General features: G+C 38.1%; 3 protein-coding genes across 6 annotated transcripts; 1 reads left to right on the top strand and 2 right to left on the bottom strand.

Moving 5' to 3' along the window:
• Positions 1–1,502, top strand: LOC102715899. Its single transcript, XM_006663523.1, has 3 exons — positions 1–18; positions 132–473; positions 1,455–1,502. The coding sequence occupies exons 1-3, from the start codon at positions 1–3 to the stop codon at positions 1,500–1,502; spliced, it is 408 nt and encodes a 135-aa protein (XP_006663586.1).
• Positions 1,503–2,838: 1,336 nt separating this feature from the next.
• LOC121055684 (transcription factor ILI2-like) lies at positions 2,839–5,157 on the bottom strand. The gene is made up of 3 exons (XM_040528565.1): positions 5,014–5,157; positions 3,694–3,854; positions 2,839–2,908 (listed from the first exon to the last, which is right to left on the bottom strand). The coding sequence occupies exons 1-3, from the start codon at positions 5,155–5,157 to the stop codon at positions 2,839–2,841; spliced, it is 375 nt and encodes a 124-aa protein (XP_040384499.1).
• A 5,372-nt stretch (positions 5,158–10,529) lies between these two features.
• LOC102721208 (peptidyl-prolyl cis-trans isomerase CYP23) lies at positions 10,530–15,355 on the bottom strand. Of its 4 annotated transcripts, none has more exons than XR_423935.3 (10): positions 15,124–15,355; positions 14,264–14,377; positions 14,032–14,180; positions 13,580–13,652; positions 13,410–13,499; positions 13,003–13,042; positions 11,875–11,957; positions 11,723–11,760; positions 11,027–11,067; positions 10,530–10,851 (listed from the first exon to the last, which is right to left on the bottom strand). XR_423935.3 is itself a non-coding variant. In XM_015842645.2 (9 exons), exons 1-8 carry the CDS (start codon positions 15,256–15,258, stop codon positions 11,740–11,742), a joined length of 705 nt encoding a protein of 234 aa, XP_015698131.1. In that variant the 5' UTR covers positions 15,259–15,355; the 3' UTR covers positions 10,530–10,846; positions 11,723–11,739. The 4 variants fall into 4 exon arrangements, 2 of the variants coding, with proteins under 2 accessions (XP_015698131.1, XP_006663034.1); XR_001551491.2 differs by having other exon boundaries at positions 10,530–10,846; XM_015842645.2 differs by lacking the exon at positions 11,027–11,067 and having other exon boundaries at positions 10,530–10,846.
• Positions 15,356–20,876: the final 5,521 nt, after the last annotated feature.

The following is a 20,876-nucleotide window of genomic DNA, read 5'->3' as shown; positions in this document are numbered from 1 at the left end:
ATGGGGATCAGAAAGGAGGTGAAGAAAGATGAATCTTTCAGTTATTTTTGTTCCTGAACTGATCATGCATGCAAAGATGCATGATTCTTCAGAGCCAGAATTAGTGATCACATCGATACGTGTTCTTGCAGGGGGAGCAGCAGCAGCAGCAGCAGCAGCGGGCGACGGTGCCGGCGTTCGGCGAGTGGGACGACATGAAGGCCGCCGGCGTGCTGCCGGACTACTCGCTCGACTTCTCCAAGATCCGCGCCGTCCGGATGCAGCAGCGCAAGGAGGGGCCCCTCACCTGGTCCAGCAACGCCGCCGGCGACGGCTGCGGCGGAGGCGCCGCGGGAGAGGTCGAGACAGCAGGGCGGCGCTCCTCGTCAGCTGCCGACGGCGACCGCGATCGCCGCCGGCGGCACCACCGCCGTCGCAACAGCGACGGCGCCGACCTCCGCCGGCCGCTCCGAGCCGATCGTGCAGCTCCCAAGGTCAGTACTTATTTGGCTGTGTTTCTTCTTAACGAAAGATAAGATTTTTTTTATTTTGCTAATAGCTATTTAATGATAATTAATTAAGTCAAAACTATTCTTTTAAAAGGTGAATGATAACTCTTGTATAGAAAAAAAGTATCATGTAGTAATTTGAGAAGCATACCAAAAAACCGAGGAAAAATACGATAATAAGCTCGTAATAGTTCGGCAATTCATGATGTCCTAAATCAAATTTTGATTTTCCTTTTCCTCTTGTTTTTGTTCTGACCGACTGACCGTGTGCTCCTAGCCTCCTACATTCCCTTGTTTTTGTTCTGACCATGTGCTCCTACGTTGTGGTGTCAGAGAGTGAAAATACCAAGCTTAATTACTTCAAGATTTGATGACAATAGTCCATATAAACTTTAGTGGGGGTTATCTTTTGGCTTTTCTAATGAAAAAGTCAAATGATATATTTATAAATAGAAAATAATTTGTAAATTAAATTTTTATATATATATGTTCGTATCGATACTGGAAATTTGTTGAAAATCAAAATAAACTGTGATGAAAAAATATTAAAATCAACTCTAAATTTAATATTAAAATTTAAATTTTAGCTTATAAGTATAAGCAAAAGCCAAAAGATGGGATAACGTTAATCTTGTTTCTTCACAAATACTGTCGACCAATGTCAATTTGTGAACTCGTTTAAGAAATGTTTATATATGTTCGACCCCCTTGATATCTCTGCAAATTAATTTCGACATGCTACCCACTTACCTCCTTAATTTTCCTCCTAGCATGTCCATTTGGCCTACCCGGATTTTAATATTTCCATATGAATGTTGATCAAAATAATTGTTTGAATAAATGTGGTTGAAAATGCAGAACACATATGTATAATATAGCCGTGCTGGTCAGATCGTCACAGTTTATCGAAACATTATTTATTTATTTGTTTATTTTATTTATTTATTTATTTATTTTGTCTAGCAGGAGAGGAGCAATCTGTTAAAGGGCCTGTTCTGTTGCATTGCTGGGTGATGATTATAATCAAATGCAAGAAACAATTCAGGAACACTTTGTACATGGTTTTCTCCATTTTGTTTCACCCATCGGTCGATCTGTTGAGGACTTGTTGAATGTTTGTGTAGGGATTCTTTGTTGTAAAAAATATTTTTTATTTAATTTTCCTGAAATGAAAGCCATTCATTCCTGATTGAGGAAATCCAGCAAATCCAGTACAAATGAGGGCATTTCCTAGAAATTGTTTCATTTATAGCATTTCTTGAAAAAGTCCACTTATCAATGGCATTTGTTGGATTTTTCTTTTCCTGGTTCATGGTGTATATGTTGTAAATAGCAAAGCATAGGCTTGTTTTTCACTTACTTTTTCAGTAAAATGATGTTCTCTCTTTGAAAAACTGAGCAAATCCTCCTTGGTGGAGAACTAAGCTAAAACTTACTTAAAAGATGATTATTTGGATTTTCCAGAAAAATCAAATGGCATAATTTACAAATAAAAAATAATTTATAGATATAACTTTTATATACGTGTCATCAATCTAAAAGTCAAGACTGGAAAATAAACTACAATAAAAAATCTTAAAATCTACTTTAAAATTAAGATTGAAAATTCAAAATTTAGTTTACAAACATAAGCAAAAACGAAAAGATGCCGTAAAACTAAACCAACCGTTGAACTAAACTAAACTATAACAGGAGTAAAACCAGGGGGGATTGAATATTGGATACATGTAATGCGGGAGAAACTGAAGAGATATAATGACCTAAATATAATAATGGAGAAAAACAGAGGGCGTGAAAAGAAATATTCAGGGGGCATGAAAGAACTGAAGATAATATGTAAGGACCTTTATGTAAGAAACCAGAATAGTGAGGACATAGAATGCATTCTCCAGGGGCATATCTGCAAGGAAGTTTTTCGTCAGCCAAGGACCTAGGTAGAATTCACAAAAAAAATTGGACCATTTCTCGATTTGTGAGTGTTATCAAACTTCATAGTAGTTAATTCTATTGTTTATAACATTAAATAGCTATTAAAAATTAGATAATTATTTATCTTTCATCTTCATCTAATAAAAGAATGTATGGTCACTCCCTGAGAACCACTCAATTTGAAAGCAAGGGAAGTGACGTTATACACATATGGGAAAACAAGTGCAATTTACGACGAAAATTCATCCCAAGTATATAATTGTTCATCCTTTTGAAACACACAGATGAATAAATTGCTTAACGAAAACCTGAATAATTCAGGCCTTCTGGACATAACGGTGAAAGCGCCACATAACCATTGTACGAGATGGTTGATTAGAAGGGAATAACAAAGGCACAGCAATATATAGTTAACCAAAGGTTAATTCCCATGGCAAGCAGCAGATGGGCCAAGCTGAAGCCTGAAGAAACCAAGAACCCCCAAAAAGGACCTGCTTGCAAGATAAATCAAATAAGAGAGTGCAAAAAAAAGGCTCAGGGGCGCATCTGTAAGATATCAGGACAGGATCGAATAATTTAGATGGCCAAAAAAGTTTATCTGTAATGGTGAAGAAAGTCTGAGGGAAGAAGTGAAAATATATAAGGACCTATCTGTAAGAAAAAGAATGCTTCAGGGGCACATCTGCAGGAAATTCACTCAGCCAGGGACCTGGGCAGAACTTTAAAAAAAATTTGGACCATTTCTCGATTTGTGAGCGTAGGCTCAGCGGCCGGGATTATAAGCTGGAATCGCTCGCGTTAGCTAGGCAATGTGGTACTAAACCTCCTCCCGTGTCCCGTCCCGTGCGCGCTTGTGGGCTGCACGTCCCACCCCACTCCGTTTGGGCCTCCCGCTCTCCCCGCAGCCGGCCCATTACAGCAACCTGGATTGGGCTTTCCTTCCCCCACGTCTCCGCACAATAGCTACAGAACACATCCAGAGCGTCCGTTCAAGATCGGACGGCGCAAATCCACCTCGACCTCACGTTCTCGCGACGCAACTCACGAAAAGCATCAGACTCCATAATAATAATAATAATAATAATAAATATATACTCCATGTTATTTGAATTACACATGCCTAATTACACAAAGTTAATCGCAGTAGCAGAGGACGCCGAGACTTTTTTTTCTCTTTCAAAACGCTGAATAATTACGAAATCAATCTGTTTTTTTTCTTTTTTCTTTTTTGCTTGTTGTTTCAGTTTCTGGAATCTGCTTGGTGCGCATGCATTACATGAGCAAGCTACGGATGAGGTCGGACGCATCCGCGCCGTTGATGGTACGATCGGACGGCTGGAGGAGCAGCTCGGCGAGCCTCTCGCTCAGGGCGTCCGCCTCCCGGTGCAGCCGCCGGATGTAGCGGCACGCCTCTTGCAGCACCTCAGCGCTTGACACCTGCTCAATTAATTAATTAGTTATTCAATTTAGCTCACACACATTAATTAATCCCTACGTTATACTGTAGTGTGTGTGTATATATATATACGATTGTTTGGTTTTTCACAGTATATTTGTAAACGGAAAAAGAATTGTGAATAAAAGTTTTATATATATGTAGTCTTAATGATTCAACAACCAAGGCTGAAAAATAAACTTTGATTAAAAAACCTCAAAATAAACTCTAAACTTAAAGTATAACATTTAAATTTTGCTTATAAATATAAACGGGAGTGAATAGATGGGATGATAAAGTATATTAACACGCAATTTACAACTGGAAAAACAGAAAATGTATCATCTAACGAAAAAACGATATGAATTGGACCTCAGCACCTGACACCTGTTTAATTAGCTATTCAATTTAAAGAACTCACTAATTAATCCCTAGGTTATACTGTTATATATATTTATATTATACTAATTTACCCCTAGGCTTTTTACAGCATATATATTTGTAAACGAAAAAAATTAAATAAAAAATACATATATATTCTTAGTGATCTAAAAGTCAAGTCTTAACAACCAAGAATTGTAAATAAAAATTTTATATATGTATTCTTAATGATTTAACAACTAAGACTGGAAAATAAACTTTGATAAAAAAATCTCAAAATTAACTCCAAATTTAAAGTTAAAAATTTAAATTTTAGCTAGTAAAAGCATAAGAAAAACGAAAAAGATAGGGGTGATAAAGTTTATTTACATGCAACTTACAACCGGAAAAAGAAAAAATGTGCCACCTAATTAACGAAAAAACGATATGAGATTTTAGTGAGGCCAGGGAATAGCCGTTGGTTAGCTAGCTAGCTGGTAGATGCACTCTCGTAGTATGCATACGAGTGTATTAGTGTATCTGTGGATGTGATGCGTATCTTTCTGTGTAATAATATATATCCACGCCATTAATTAATTCCACTAACGTAGATGTCAAAATCCAATATCCACTAGGCAGAATGTAGTAATAATTAACCAAGAGCAGTGATGAGTTAGTTAGTGACAGGCATATACAGTGACCGATCGATAATCCTATATGCTTTTTGTTCGTTACAGATTAACCCAAATTAAAGCTCACATCGAATCGTCGTCAAGAGATTAATTAGCTCATCGGACGTACCTTGCCATTGGCCTCTCCGAGGGAATTAGCTGGGAGGGCGGCCTGCAGCTTCGACATGAGCTCCGCCATCTGCTCATCGGTGGCCGCCGCCGCCGCCGCCGCCGGCGACGACGACGGAGATGGACGGCTCCTCCGGCTCGCCATTGTTGCCGATCTTCTCGATCGCTCCTCCTTGCAGCTGTATAGCTAATTAATTAAGCTGACAGATCGATACAGAGAATAATGGCCGTGGGTTCTTGCGAGTTGAGCTAGCTAGTGAAGAAGAAGAAGGAGATGGCCGGTACATGTCCGGTGAATGAATCGATCTCCATTTTTATATATAGCAGCACCTAGCTAAGCTAGCAGAGAGAGAGAGAGAGAGAGAGAGAGAGAGAGAGAGAGAGAGAGAGCGAGCGAGCGTGAACGTACTGCATGCGTACACGTCGCGCAGGAGACAGGCTCACGTACGTTGATGCAGACATGCATGGTACATGCATGCATGTTAATTGATAGTAGCGTATAATTAATTAATTATAATAATTGTCCATGTCAGTCTCGGTCTCTCTTTACAGATCGATCGGTCGTGCTATTAGTATTAGCCACGTTGCATATGCTAGCTCTAACTGGGAGCCGGTAGTAATAGTAGTGTGCAAGTATAATGTAGCCAATGCATATAATTGTATATTTCTTCCGTATCACTTTTAAATTTAAAGTTAATTTTGAATTTTTTATCAAAATCTATTTTTCAGCGTTGGTTTTTATATCGTTGAGAATACATATATCGTTCACAGAATTATTTTTTGTTTGCAAATATATCATAGTCACACCTATGTAAATGGAATTTGATCAACTCTCAAACAACGGATGCTTTATCTAAATTCATAGTATTAGTTGTTAAATTTTATTGTCGGTAGCTGTATTTTGGGACTGATGAAAATATGTGTATTGCGATATTGCCATATGTGTGCATATGTGTGTCGTTATGTACATAATTAAAGCTGTGTGAGAAGTGAAGAAAGCAATGCATGGCAGCTTGATCAGTTGGCACTGTAGTGATCCAGTGGATGGAGTTTGGACAACTGGTGCATGCAGTTATGAGGCTAGATCGATCCACTCATGATACATGGGGCCAAAGCAGGCTCTTTTCAGGAAAAAAAAATCAAGCTTTCATGGTGAAGGAAAAGATAGGATTTTTGAAGGAATATTTATGCATGTTCTATATAATTTTGTCCCCTAAATGTTCCTATGAAACAACAAAGAATTGTATAATGGAGAACACTTGAGATTCATGTGTAGTGCCGGAATTCCGTGTTTTTCCTGTGGCCAGTCATTTCTGTTTTTTCTTTTTTTTGCTGTGTTTTCTTACCTTCTATTTTACACTTGCTGTAAAAGAAAACTCATATATTTATCATGTTTGTGTGTTTTCTTAACATACATTTCAAATGAACTCTTAACAAAATAGTTCTCGAGAGTTGAATGATATATGCAGACATATTCCAACTAGATATATATTTTCCCATATCGAAAATGGCATGTTTAAACGATGTAATTTGCCATCATACATTTTTGTGATATGTTTATTACTAAATATATTTTAATTAAAATATATATTTTACATAAATTTACATAAAATTTGTGAATAAGATGAATAGTCAAATGCTCATCGAAAGAACGAAAAGGTCGTAGTTTGGTTCTTTGCATCGACAATCTTTGCTCTCAACGATCCTTTCACGTGTTGTCATGCATAAACAAACAGTTTATCAGATATTAGGGCAGTGAACAACAACAAGATCGACATGTCGATCGCTGGTAACCATGGAAGATCAAAGATAAATTAATCAAATTAAAAGTTGTGAAATGTGAACTGTACACTCACACACCTAGCCAATGCAGACAAACACGTTGCATCAGGCATGTGCTGATCAGATAGTCCGGGAGATTTGATCAGTGATTTGCGTATCATGATCACAGAATTAAGCATTTGCTTTGTCAGATGGACTGACACACAAAACAAACAAATTTTCAGATTGGTCAGGAGACAGCTCGGCTAAGGGTAAAATCCATCTGTATCAACAAAAAAAGTTATTAATTAGCACAACCTAATGGAGGTTACTAGGGACTAATTAAGTTAGGCCTCCCCCCCCCAAAAAAAATAACTGAAAAAATTACATGATATCAATAACAACATTTAGAGAATTTTACTACCGATAAAATTTAGTGATACCGGTTTAACTTCGGTTTGGACATGAAACTAAAATGAACAAGCAGAGTGCCCGTTCACACGGAACACAGTTTTAGTGTGATGGCCCGAATGGGACAGAGCTACCGTAATGTTTTACTCCCTCTCATTTGTAATAGATTGTGCCATTCAATATTATTCGATCATTTATCTTATTTAAAAAACTTATAAAAATTATTATTTATTTTATTATAAATTAGATGTATTTTATGCTTAACTTGCATTTTGTGTATTTCAAAAAAAAGAGCAAATAGTTAAACATGTGCCAAAAAAATCAGGCAATAATTACATATAAAAAAGGAAGCAGGCAAGTAGTGTATATATTGGTTAAGTTGCGCAATTGAGTAAAGTGTTTTCCTCAAATTTAGGATTGACATATGTGAAAAATTTATGAACAGTTTATCCGTTCCTCATATTCTGCATGATATGGCGCTATCTTGTGAGTCACTCACTCCTGTCACATCCTCCAAACATGGCTAACTTCAAAGAGATTGCATTCACATGCATGAGAGCAAGTTCAATATTATAGCCAACTACTTAGCTCTAACATAGTTAATCTAATAATCAATTCATATAATAGTTACCTATAAAACATTAATACATGGTCTCACATATCACGTACATACTATGTCTTGTAACCCGTGCTGTAGCTGGCTACAAATTAGTAGCTCACTGCATTTCTCTCCTCTCTTATGTCTTTAAATTATATTTATAGTTAGCTTATAGCCTTTACCTGCTCTGAGTAAACTGTAAACACCACTTCTGTTAGCTGCATGCAACGCATGTAAGCATGAAGAGCCATAATTGGACAGCGCATATGAACAAATCAAGAAAGAAATTAAGAACCCATTGTATTGCGACTATTCAACGGAGATGGAGGAAGTGAATTAATTTCCAAAGCTTGATTGATTGGGGCTGTCGTTCCAAACCTGTGGGCACCATGGTTGCACAACCATATTAATTCTTTAGTTTATTGGTTTCTTTTCTGAAGATTATGTATGATAAAAAAAAACATGCGTGTGACAGATGTACAAGGTATCCATTTTCTTAACTTACTTTTATTTTATTTTATTTTATGGAGAAGGCTATGCTCCCAATTGTATATGTTGACTTATTCCTTACATCAAAGTGGATGGTCACATGGATATTTGGGTTGTGAGAGGAGGGTGTCTCTGTATTTTTTTTAAATACATAGTAAATTGCACCCTCATACACCAATTTAGCAGGTGGGTGGATTAGTCCAAGAACTTGTAATTAAAGTGCTCTATTTGGTGTAAGAACTTGGCAAATTGGTGCATCTATGGTTCACACTCTGCCACGTCTAGTATTTCTCTAGCTGGATGGCAAGCTGTAAAGGGAGGTTGTATATGGCTTGTGGGGATCATTCTTCCGTGAAAATCCAAATTTGGTGTGAACATCGTTGGCTTTTTCGTGGAAAAAAACGAAACGGTATATTCGTAAATGAAAAATAATTTATAAATAAAATTTTTATATATTTGTCCTTAACGATCAGAAAGACTAAAAAAATAAACAATAGTAACAAATCCAAAAAATCACCTATAAATTTAAAAAATTTAAGGTTAAAAATTTAAATTTAACAACAACAGATGAACACAATGGCCTCAATCCTACAGGTTTATCAGCTAAAACAATATTCATGCTCTAAATCAACGATCAACCTTCCCTCAAAGCACAACCTTGGCATAAAAAAAAGAAAACACTATATTCAGGAGAAGCGACCACATATTCCCCATTATTGTGAGAGCATTTTTCCCACCCCTAAGGAGATACCATGAGATACCACTGGTACCAAATTTTTCAAAGATGATAAAATTACTCTTATTACTTATTACAAGGTTTCATCGCTAGCGACTTAAGGCGATAGCCAGTGTGAAGCAATCGACCCATGGAGGTGTGCAGAGGCATAGCTCACCATGGAGCGTGCACCCACCTGCCAAGTTGTTATATGGTCAGTGCAATTTACTCTTGAATTAACATATATGTGTTATGCCATTTAATTAAAACAAACACATATATCTAAGTAGGTGACTAAACACAGACACACCACTGCCCCCATGCCCGTGTTTTTGCTTAAAACGAAATCCCTATATGAACTTGGACATATTCAGTAACTAGATGACTGGATAGATTGTGAACATAAAAAAATTCTCAAATGGATGAATTAATTGAATATCATAAAGCTAAAAATTAGCTTAGAAGTCTATAAATAATGTTGATGTAGAAAATTTATGAAAAAAGATCATACTTTTAGAAGAGTGGCATGAATGATCATACTTCATTGGATGTTCTTTTAGAATACGCACTTAAAACAATCTCAAATTTTAATAAACCTCTAAACTCTCACAAACGGATACCGGTTCATCCTCAAGAAAGTTGGGATGTTTTTATTCCATCACCTATTTTGGCTCTGTTCTAATATAATGCGTCGATGAAGAATACGGGGGGCATGCTTAAAAAATCACTAAATGTGTGATTTTTTTTCAAAAACTTTCTGTTTATAAGTTACTCAGAATACTTTTAAAAACCAGCTATTCAACTTTTCTAGCATTTAATTTATTCATTTGCACCCTCAAATATTATTGCAAAAATAGATGTATATCCGTAGTCCCTTCTTCCATCCAGTTGAAAGATTCTTCTTAACCTAAACCCAGCTAGAACCATGGGCGGAAGAAATATTCCTTGGTTTTGTGGGTATTTTAATGGTGGAGAAAATTAAATCAGAATCATGTCTGGGTCCTCCATGATAATTGCTGCCTGACATGGGGCGACATGCCTCAACTTGGGGGCTTGGTTTTCAGCTGTGTTCGGCTCACAGTTCAGCCGCTAGCTGCTAGCTGACGATGTGATCCTGCCTGCCTGCTAGTACATGCATCAGTGTACCCTCACAAAGTCACATGGATGAGATGGTGATGGTGACAGGCACACATATATACAGTTATCATGCAGTGCAGACAAGTGAAGATATACAAGAAGAAATGGGGTTCTGTTCAAGAGCTGAAGAAGTCAAGAACCAAAGTGTTGTAGATCAGCTGTATCACATTAGTACAAGTTTCATGTCAGAAATGGTCTATGCAATGTGCCCACCATATGTTGTGCACCAGGAGTATAGCTCTGAAATCAACTATGTCAACCAGCAACTGTATCATGCATGCTCTCCAATTTTCCTTCCTTTTGAAGGTTTTGGTTTGGGCAATGCCTGCTTTGTTGAAAATCAGACCCAAGTTGGCGATTTCAATCTATCAGGATCACAGATTCACTGTATTTTCAGGCCAGCACATGATGAAAATTTAGAAGCTAGTGCAGAAATGCAGGTAACAGTACAGTATTTTCGTAAATAAGATACCAGTACAATGTATTGTTCGTAAGAACACAAAGTCAAATTCAGCATGATGTGTAGTTGTGTACATGTCCAAGTGTGCTGGCAAGATTGATAAAAGAATAAAAGAAAGAAAACTATTCACATTTCTATTGAACTGTTACAGCATTTTGATATGATAAATGCAGGCGACATACAAATTCTGTTCCAGAGGTTCCCTCGCCCATTGCTAAACTTTCAACATTTGGACCTCAGTGATCAAGTCAGGGAGAAGGAACCTGCTCTGCATAATAGAGAAAACTGGATTTACATTGACAGGAAATTATGTGCAAAGAATGAAGTAATTCAAGTATAAATTTTAGCCAGGTATTCTCTCTCTTTCTGTAAGAACTGAGATTTAGGTTCTCATAACCAAATGATCTGGCAGATCAAGTCAATTCAATAACTATCCTTGTAACCTCTGATAGGATTATTGATGAAGATCTTTTGTTTTGAAGACCTGTTGATGGAAGAAATAACTAATTTTATTTTCATTATCTGATAACAGTGTGAAATCTAAAGTAGCAAGCACAAAAAAATTGGGTTCTCCCTGGAACTATCCACTAAAATAGTTTTCAGTCAGTAAAGAGTGAGTAATATAGTTTTAGATAAATTAATCATTACAGGGTTGATGAGAATAGAAAACAACCAGACTGCTCTCTGGTCTCATTAGGACAAGACAGTACTGTACTATCACCTATTACAACCATTAGCATGGTTCCAACTTGGTTGAAGGTAGCAGAAGTTATTAATGAATGAGGATACTGTTTCACAAGCTCACTGTTGAGATAAAACATTAAGGAAATTTCAGAGAAAAAAGATGAAACTACATGTTCACTTATATGTTATACCATGCGAGAAAATTCACCAAGCTAATCGTTTAAGTGCCACTGAGGCTTACATGAACAAGATCGCTCTTACTCTTGTTAACCAAAACAAAAGAAAGATACGTCCTCCTGTCTAGAAGTTGGCAAACTGATATTCATCTGACAAACAGGACAAAGCTGAAGGCAACAAAGGATCCATATGTGGCATTGGGGATTCATTTGCATTCCAACTAACAAATTGCTATTGTGTAAATCGGATTCTAACAGAAATCATAAACAAGTGATCACCTAACATAACTCCAGTATCATGCGAAGCACTTTCTTCTCTGCAAAGACAAACACAAGTTAACTTAGTTGACCACATGGGCTCATTCTTTGAAGTCTGAATTGAAAATGAGTGAGAGGTTTTGCCCTTAGCATCTCTAGAACAAGACTCTTACCCATCTCTCAACTTCTGATGCTGATTCAGAAAGTCTCCTTCTAAGGATGGACTTTTCTGCTTCACAGCTCTCTAAATCAACATCTGCATAAGATAACAAAATGTCCAGAAATGTGAACACTTCAAATCCAAATTACATAACTATCTATTAATAAAACTGACCATTTATCCCAGGATCTACACATATGCACTAGGGTAAACCACCTTACAAATAGGGGAACTTTATGGGAAAAAAAAAGACTTTATAAAAAATATGGAGAAACATCGGAAAATGCAACATAATACAAGTCAAAAAAGTGGGACAATTGCAAATTTGCCACTGGTTTGAAATATTATTTTGCAAAACTGCCACTAAAAATTGCAAAAATGCCACTAGAACTGTCATTCGAGTGGCATCCATGCAATTTAGAAAAAACGAGTGGCAAATTTGCAAATGCCCCAAAAAGATTTTATACCAACGGACTTAATCAGGACATACCAATATTTATTAAGTGTTCCAAATGCAACCTGGTAATCTATTTTAACATGATGAGTAATAATATATTGCTTCTAAAGAAAGCGGGGAAATGCACTGATGGCCTTTGAATTTATGGAATAGACACGGCACTACAAGAGCCCTGGATAACTTGCAAGTATGGTACCAGAAATCAGAATATGGTATGACAAACTTAGGTGGTTGGGCAGAGATCAGAATAATTGTATTTCGAATATGGCAAATGGCATTATCTAATACTTCATTATTATACAAGTCAAAACTTTAGACGCCTAATATTCTAGTTTGCACTCACATCACAGGGTTGCTTTATCAGCATGGTACGCGCTTCTTTACACATGTCCAATGCCCAATATTAAATTTTCGATCTGTTCTACTACTATAGCAAATTCAACATTAAATGGTCAAACAAAAAGCTTGATATCTAAATGGCATATACGTTTTATGAAAAATAAATGCTAAAGCATTGTGAAGATGATCTCGTCTCAGGGGCATAAATTCTAGAAGGAAAGACAAAACATTGTATAAATGTGTTATATAGTGCTTTACTTCATTTTGTCTGCAGTATAAGATTTTAGAAACCAAAAGACAAATAAGAGATGAGACAAGAAACTTTTAAATATTTTCAATTCTTACCATAATAGTATGTTGACAGAATGCCGATACGTTCAATAGGCTGAAAATAACAAAAAGAAATGTTAATGTTTCATTTGGAATGCACAATAGTACACTTTGACAGGAAGTTAAGCAATATAACAGAAGTGATAAGATTAATACAAGGGTTCAACTATTTCTAAAGCCATGCATATCAGTGAGTTTGTTTGGCCAAAAACACACGCTAATGAGGACACAAACAATAAGTTATACTTCTATCTGACCAAAAACTTGAATGCCACCACTTGCAAAAAAAAAAAACATTATTTAACTACAAACTTCTTACAGAGAATTTGCAGTCGACAAAACAGCATAATGGGATTTAAGAAAAAACAAAACAACACCTACATAAAGAAGATGATGTATATTTCAGGTGGGCACATACATACCATTACAAATATGCCTTCTCGACGAGTCGGAAGTTGCTCAAGTTTTCTTAATGTGTCATCACCTTTTGTGAGCCTTCCAAATACAGCATACTGAAATTATTATTAGTCAATGTTTAATCATTTAAGCACCTGGCACCAATCATGAACCAGTGAAGAAATTGTTAAAATACCTGTCCATCAAGGTGTGGGGAATCTCCAAGAAGGATAGAAAAGGAAGAGGAACCACTGTCTGGATCTGAGTGCCTTGAAAAAGGGGGAAAAGGTGATAGGTGATGCTATATTGTTTATTATATCATTGCAATCAGATGAAAATAAGTGATTTTACAACAAACTAAGATACATGCAAAGGGAATTATTTCATGATATTTTCTAGGTCTATTTTCCCCAATAATGCATTCATTTTGCATTAGACACATAGGAAAAGTAACTACAGAACATATGAAGGATCTTCAATATCTATCATTTTGTAAACCTGCTAACCATTGATAAACAATGTTGATTTGGCTAATCATTGAGGGATTACAGAAAGGTACTACATGCTCTTGTTGAACAAACAGTAGCAAAGTTATATTGTTAGAAGATCAACAATGTTACGTATTCACAAAGTTGACAAAGGAAATACCTTCCCATGGACAGAATTCCCCTGACATGCTTGACAGTACTAAATTCACCAACAACTGTTTTCTCTGCTTCCTTTTGCTGCTCGTCATTCATGGGAGCAGTTCTACCACCCACAACAGCAGCAACTTGTGCAACAAAACCCTTGTCAACCTGCAATTGGACAGCAACTCATTGCATAATGAACTGATAAAGTTATCTATCAAAACAAGATGCCTGCCATTAAGAGTAATTACCCGGAAAAAGTGATTTGTATTGTAGCACCCAAGCCTCACAAGTTTGTAAATGTGTTCAACTGTCTTAGGAGCAACATGAGGAAAGAATCCAAACTCAATGTCGCCATGAGTTGTCTGCAGGTGAAATTGCAACAGAAATAAGAATAAACACTACCAACAGGCACATGCTAAGTGCACCAGGACAGTAGCCACAGCAATTCATAACTAATTGAAAATACAAATGATCTGGCATTGTACCACCAATACGAGATACAGAATCTCAAATGGAAGAAAATGCACGAAATCTACATATATCCAGGAATTTTAAATCTTGAGTGACCTAATACCACGTAAATATGCTGACCAGCTTGGTAAAGGCTGTGGTAATGTGTCATATGGTAGATAATTCAGGCTAAGTGGCATATATCAATTCTGAACTAATCCTAGTTCCTTTCCAAAAAAGAGAAAAAAAAATGACCTAATCCTAGTAAAACCTTGCAACAAGAATAGGAACGGACGGTTCAACACCGCCAATCCACATTGCCTGCACATCATCCTTGACGTCTGGATCCTGATACCCCTCGCGTAGCAACTGTTAATTGTAACACGCCTCCTCATTTCCAACGCAACTCTAAACCAATTCTCGAACAGTCGAACGAATCTGGAAACAGCAAAGAGAAACGGCGCCGTAATTTGAGCCCAGATCTTTCGTTCACAGCTCACAATCCCGAAATCTTCGATGAGTCCAGCGAATCTAACCGTGCCAAGAACACGATTCCTGGCCCGTCTCCTCTACAGACCCCAGCAAAAAAATCGCTCCTTTTTGGCACTGAGCAACTTAGCGACAGAACAGAAGAGAGAAGGGGGATCGTGGATGCTACCTGGAAAACGACGCGGGCGGATCCGAGGTTTGGGTCCGACGCGTAGAAGCTCGTGGCGCCGTCGGTGGAGACGGCCGCCGCGAGGACGAGGAGGAGGACGGCGACCCCGGCGGCGGGGCGGAGCAAAGCTGCCATTTTTTTTCCCCACCTTCTTCCTCCGCTCCTTTGGATTTGCAGCAGTTCAGACGTGAGAGTTGATGTGGCACTGGCAATTGATTTTTCTTTTCTTTTCTTTTTTTACTCGCAGAAAGAAAACAAAGGTGATGTTTGGTTCTTTAATTCTAGACTAAAAATTAGTCTTTAGACTAAAATCTTTAGTTCCTACTTTTTGGTTAGATGGACTAAAAGAGACTAAAAATGCATCATATATAGAAATTTTTGTTAGGGACATGTGTAAAAGAAAGTTTTAGTCCCAATAAATACCTATAGAAGAGACTAATAGACTAATACAATTTTAGTCTCTTTTAATCCCTCTTGTTTGGATTTTTGGGACTAAAAGGAGATTAAAGTAGAGAAACTAATAGATTAGTCACATAAACCAAACATGGCCTAATTTGGTTATCCACAGCTTCTCATTCTCACGACCTCACTCGTCACTACTAGGTAGAGGCCTATGTTCTTTTTTTATTTCGGATTTTAGATTTTTGGGCACGTATTAAGCTACTAAACAATGTATTTCATGTAAAAAATTGTATAAAATAGATTTTTATTTAATATATACAAAGTAATCTTTCAACCTCGTAAAAATTAATTCATCTATATCCTTAAATAACTATCATAAAATCATATTAGCCGATATATCTTAAAATGTTGAGAGAGAAAATGTAACCTAAGAGCTCCTTTGAAATGCATAATTTTTTATAGGATTTTCATATTAGTGAGTTAAATTCCTCTTAAAGTCTTTTCATTGGAGTGCACCCTGCAATGTTGAATATAAATTAATGTTCTTACCGTTCAAAAATATTCATCTTGAATAGACGGAATAGGGTAAAATAAATAAAGTTAAAGGTCCATTTTGAGAATCTTCTGTTAGAAGCTCTGTTTATAAGATTCTACGGAATCAAAAAAAATGAGCTAGAGGTAAGAAGCTAGGAAACCCACACTTTTTCATATTCTAAGAAGTTGACTTCTCATGTTTTTCCCAAACAAGCCGTTGCACGTGAGAAAAACAGGTTAGGATGCATCTGCATGGTGAAAACAGAAATGTGATGCCAAGTGTTCAATTTTTCCACAAAAAATTATAATCAAAGGCATCAGGTAAAGTTTCAATAGCACCCTCAAACTTGCTCTAAACATATTACTCCTCCTCCATTCAAACCGAGTCCCAACACAAGTTCAACATGAATTCTGATCTAAGTACCAAATTCAGGTTGGAAATGAAGCACAGTCAACAAGTTTTAAATCCAGTCTGAAAATCCCTATATTTCTTTCCCATGGCATTCTTCCATGGGCCTCCAGGCCCAACTCATCCATCTCCTAATGGGCCGACCCGGTCCAAACCATTCTCTCCCTGGCAAAAAAAAAAAAAAAGCCAACCTCATCTCCTCACCTGTTGAAACCAGCAAGCACCGCAGCGTCAGCAAAGCATGAATCATCCATGATATTTTTTGTCTTATTTTCCTCTTTTTTGAAGTGAATTTAAAGCCTTTTGATTTCGTCTTCTTTTTGGCTTCTCTCTCTATCTCTCTCTCTTCTCATTTGGCTTTTTGGCAAACCTAGATAGGTAGCCTCCCGTCATGGCGTGAAAATAATCTGGCCCCACTCAAAAAAAGAAAAAAAAAGAAAATACGCATCATATTTTATGATTACAAGCTAATATAAAATTTTCAATCTTAAATTTATATTCGATTTTAGGGTTTTTATCAAAATTTATTTCATGCCTTGTCGCTACAAATGCATATATATATATATATATATATATATATATATATATATATTTCATAAATTATTTTTCTTTTACAAATAAACTGTTTGACTTTCCGATGAAAAACCCAAACAAACCGCATCGAAGGTGTATAGTACACGGTGCATCATTGTCTGCACACGCAGTACGTACTGCAGGTACGTATAGCCTGTATACATACACGTACACGGCTGGTGTTTGCACGCGTGCGTTCATGCATGGCTAGCTAGCCGCCTGCAATTAAAGCCTTTTGGTTTTTCTACTCAAAAATCAAAATGATTTGTTTGTACGTCCTTGCACACAAAAAAATAATAAAGCGATGCAGACGTACGTACCTGACAATGCATATATATACACTCGCACGTATGATGATGCATGGACGATGATGATGATGATGCATGGTGTATTGGTGTGTGTATTTTTTTCACAGAGAATATATTTATGATCACTGGGTTTTAGTTTTTAAGCAAATTAAATTAATTAACCAGCTAGCTAGCTCATTAATGGAATTTTCTGCGTCATTTGGCGCTCTGATAAATTTTATAAGTCAACTAGATTTGTTATATATGCATATATACACGACCCCTTCACTTGTTTTTCTGCGGATATAACTATATATTGTGTATTGTATCGATTAATCAACACCGTTATAAATATACATATAGATAACAAATCATTATCTTGCAGCTAGCGTCGGAATACAATATATATATATATATATATATATATATATATATATATATATATTCTATTGTTCGATTTTGCAGGTATGTATAATTCCTGCAAATAAAATAAAATTTATTGTTTGATTATTTGCATGTATGGTTGCATACTTGTATGCATGCATGGTCAGATGATCTACCTGTGCATGACTATATATCTCCTGTCATGTAGCACGATGATGTACACGTATGTGCTTTTGGGGCTACTCTATATATGTGGTCCACTATGACAAATGGAAAACTCCAGAAAAAGGAAATGAACGGTTACAAGGGTGCAGGTAATATATGCATATTGCTAAGGAATTCTGCCATATATGCATGGTTGCAAAAAAAATTAAATGTATATACTTAATTAATCCTTTACCTTGCTAGTCATCTTTGCTTATTCTTCATCTGTTCCAAATAAAAACTTATAGTCTTGTCTTTTTATTTTGGTTTATGTTTATAAGCCAAAATTTAAATTGTAACCTTAAACTTAAAGTTGGTTTTAGATTTTTTATCGTAATTTATTTTTCAGTCTTTACTTTTAAATTAGATTGCTAAGAATACATATGTAAAAAAATTGTTCTCAAATTATTTTTTTTTGCAAATGTGGTATTTCGTTTTTTTTCTCGAAAAGCCAAATAATCACCTTAGTCCTATGAATTAATCTGTACATCCTGATTTATTTTTTTTGTCCAAGGGGATAATATTTGTTTTTGTAAGGGTGGATTCATCATCAGCAGCCGTGCCTTCATCATTTACAGTCTAGCTTGCATGCTGCGTTCTGGTTTATTGTTGATATAAGTTGTTTAATACATATATGTAAATATTGCACATAGTTACTGTCACGCCCAGAAATTTACACCAAATTTCTGAACAATAGCATGTATTAAATCTCGGTCCAGGCATCAGCCCGAGTACACACTATGACAAATTAATACACAGTTCCACGACTTAAAAACAAATAAAAACAATTATCTATCGAAATGCAGCGGAAAAGGAAAACAAGACTAGATCATCTAATCTTCAGCTTCAGCTGGTGAAGACGGCTCCACACCACAGGCACTCTCGACAGCGGACTGAACCTCACTTCAACCTTCGGAACAACCTTCTTCTGACACAGGCTCTGGCACTTGCTCTGGTGGGGGAAAGAGTAAGCAAGGCTGAGTACAAACCACCGTACTCAACAAGTAACACCCAAGAGAGGGAGAATAATGAATGCAATAGGGTAACAAGGATAGGCTAAGGTTAACTTGCACAAAGCTGCAGTAATTTAGCAAAGCGGTAGATAAAATAGACTGAAATAAAAGTAAAGTAAACATTTAAGATAAACATCCACTGTCCAACGTTACACCACGTTGCAACAGACCCAAACCACTGCCAACGTTACACCACATTGCGCAGGGTCAAACCAGTTCCAAGATTAATAAAATTATTAAAGAGGTTCATCTAATCCCAGTGAGTCTGTCAGTTCGCCCAATAACCGCGGGCACGGCTATTCGAATAGTTTTACTCTGCAGAGGTGTACAACTTTACCCACAAGACATGGCTCCCAAGCATGTTACCACGCCCCAACGTATCACCACGATACCTTAGTACGGAAACCATGATAAGACCTTTCACCCAGCCCTCCCTAGACAATCGCACCACACTTCAGGTTTCACCCCCTCCTTTACACCAAGTCGGGCAGTCCCCTCTTGTGCCTTGGTAGATCCGGAAGCAGGAGAAGCTTTCGTTACACCACGATTGCCCGTCCATACTCCATCACGCCTACCCTTGCCTGGGTACGTCGAATAGGGACAAGCTAGATTACGAGTCTCACCGTTGCCCATTCTGGCTTGTGGTTAGTACGTGTAAGACCTTCAGGGTTTCCTGAGAACCGGTCCTTAATTGCCATGGGCACGACTCTCAAAACCATGCACCCACAGCCCACCATAAGCAATATTTTAGTTGTATTAATCCCTATCGGGAAATGAATAATGATAACACCCATTAAAGGTCTAACAAAGTTTAATCAATAATTAAATAAGAATTGGTGAGCTAGTTGAACTAAGCATGGCTAAGCATTGACTAACCCTAATTCTAGTCAAATTAACCCTGGGATGACAATAATAAATGGGAATCAACGGGTATAAAGGTAAATGCCCAATAGATACATAAAGTAAAGACATTTGAATACAATGCATGTTTGAATGTAAAAGCGGAGGATTTTATAATCATAGGTTCAATATGATCAAAGAAGGGTGCCACTTGCCTTGCTTAGACCCACGAGGAACTTCGGCGACGACTTCGAGAACGAACGGCGCTGCGACGGGGGAAAAACCTACGACAAACAAGGCAAAACAAGAAAAACAGGCTAAAAACTACTGAAACAGAGAAAGAAACTATTTTTAATGGATTCTTGGCATTTTTCTGGATTTAATGAAACTTGAATGGACCTAAACGGAGACTAGATGAATTACTTATGAATTTTAGAAGTTTTCTGGGTTTTTTAGCTAAACAGAAAAGTCCTAAATCAATTATTGCGCAGTTAATGGGGCTGCTGACGTCAGCGAGGAGAGAGGGTACTGACGGCTGACAGGTGGGGACCACCTGTCGGTGAGAGAGAGGGAAAGAGGCGCTGACAGCTTGGCCCGGGAGGAGAGAGAGAAGGCGGGCGCGGGGAGCGACTGACGAGTGGGACCCACTCGTCAGCGAGAGGGAACAGAGAGATGGGGGCCGAACGCGCGGTCGGGCGGACGGCGGCGACCGGCGGGAGCGGCGGGCGACGCGGCGGCGGCGGCGCATGGCGACGGCGACGCGACGGCGACGACCGGCGAGCGGCGACGGCGCGACGGCGACGACGGCCGGGGCGGCGGCGCACGGGCACAACCCAGCAGAACAGCGGCGACGGCGACTGGCGAGCGGCGGCAGCGCGGCACGCGCGGGCGCAAGAGACGGCGGCCAGACGTCGGCGACGCGGAGGTGACGACGACCACGGTGGCCGACGGGAGCGGCGGGCTTCGGCCTCGTCCGGCGTCGGCGCGCGACTCGGCGGCGGTCGGCCGGAGAGGGGGAGAGAGAGGGGAGGAGGGTGGCGGTGCTCACCGGCGGCAGCGAGAGCGCGGGCGGGTCGGCGAGAGCGAGGCGAAGGTGGCGACGCGGGT

Source organism: Oryza brachyantha, chromosome 11, assembly GCF_000231095.2.
Source record: "Oryza brachyantha chromosome 11, ObraRS2, whole genome shotgun sequence".
NCBI lineage: Eukaryota > Viridiplantae > Streptophyta > Magnoliopsida > Poales > Poaceae > Oryza > Oryza brachyantha.
Note: the sequence above shows the minus strand (reverse complement) of the source record. Positions and strands in the feature narration are given on the sequence as shown.

Excerpts from the sequence above, each read along its gene's own strand:
- LOC102715899 (XM_006663523.1), top strand. Across the intron at positions 474-1,454 it reads CCGATCGTGCAGCTCCCAAG|GAGAGGAGCAATCTGTTAAA; the intron begins GTCAGTACTTAT and ends TTTGTCTAGCAG.
- LOC121055684 (XM_040528565.1), bottom strand. The coding sequence starts at position 5,157 with ATGGCGAGCCGGAGGAGCCGTCCATCTCCGTCGTCGTCGCCGGCGGCG. Across the intron at positions 3,855-5,013 it reads TCGGAGAGGCCAATGGCAAG|GTGTCAAGCGCTGAGGTGCT; the intron begins GTACGTCCGATG and ends TTAATTGAGCAG. Across the intron at positions 2,909-3,693 it reads CTCATCCGTAGCTTGCTCAT|GTCCTTTTTGGGGGTTCTTG; the intron begins GTAATGCATGCG and ends TCTTGCAAGCAG.
- LOC102721208 (XM_015842645.2), bottom strand. The coding sequence starts at position 15,258 with ATGGCAGCTTTGCTCCGCCCCGCCGCCGGGGTCGCCGTCCTCCTCCTC. Across the intron at positions 13,500-13,579 it reads CCCCACACCTTGATGGACAG|TATGCTGTATTTGGAAGGCT; the intron begins GTATTTTAACAA and ends TAATAATTTCAG. Across the intron at positions 11,958-13,002 it reads TCTGTCAACATACTATTATG|ATGTTGATTTAGAGAGCTGT; the intron begins GTAAGAATTGAA and ends TATCTTATGCAG.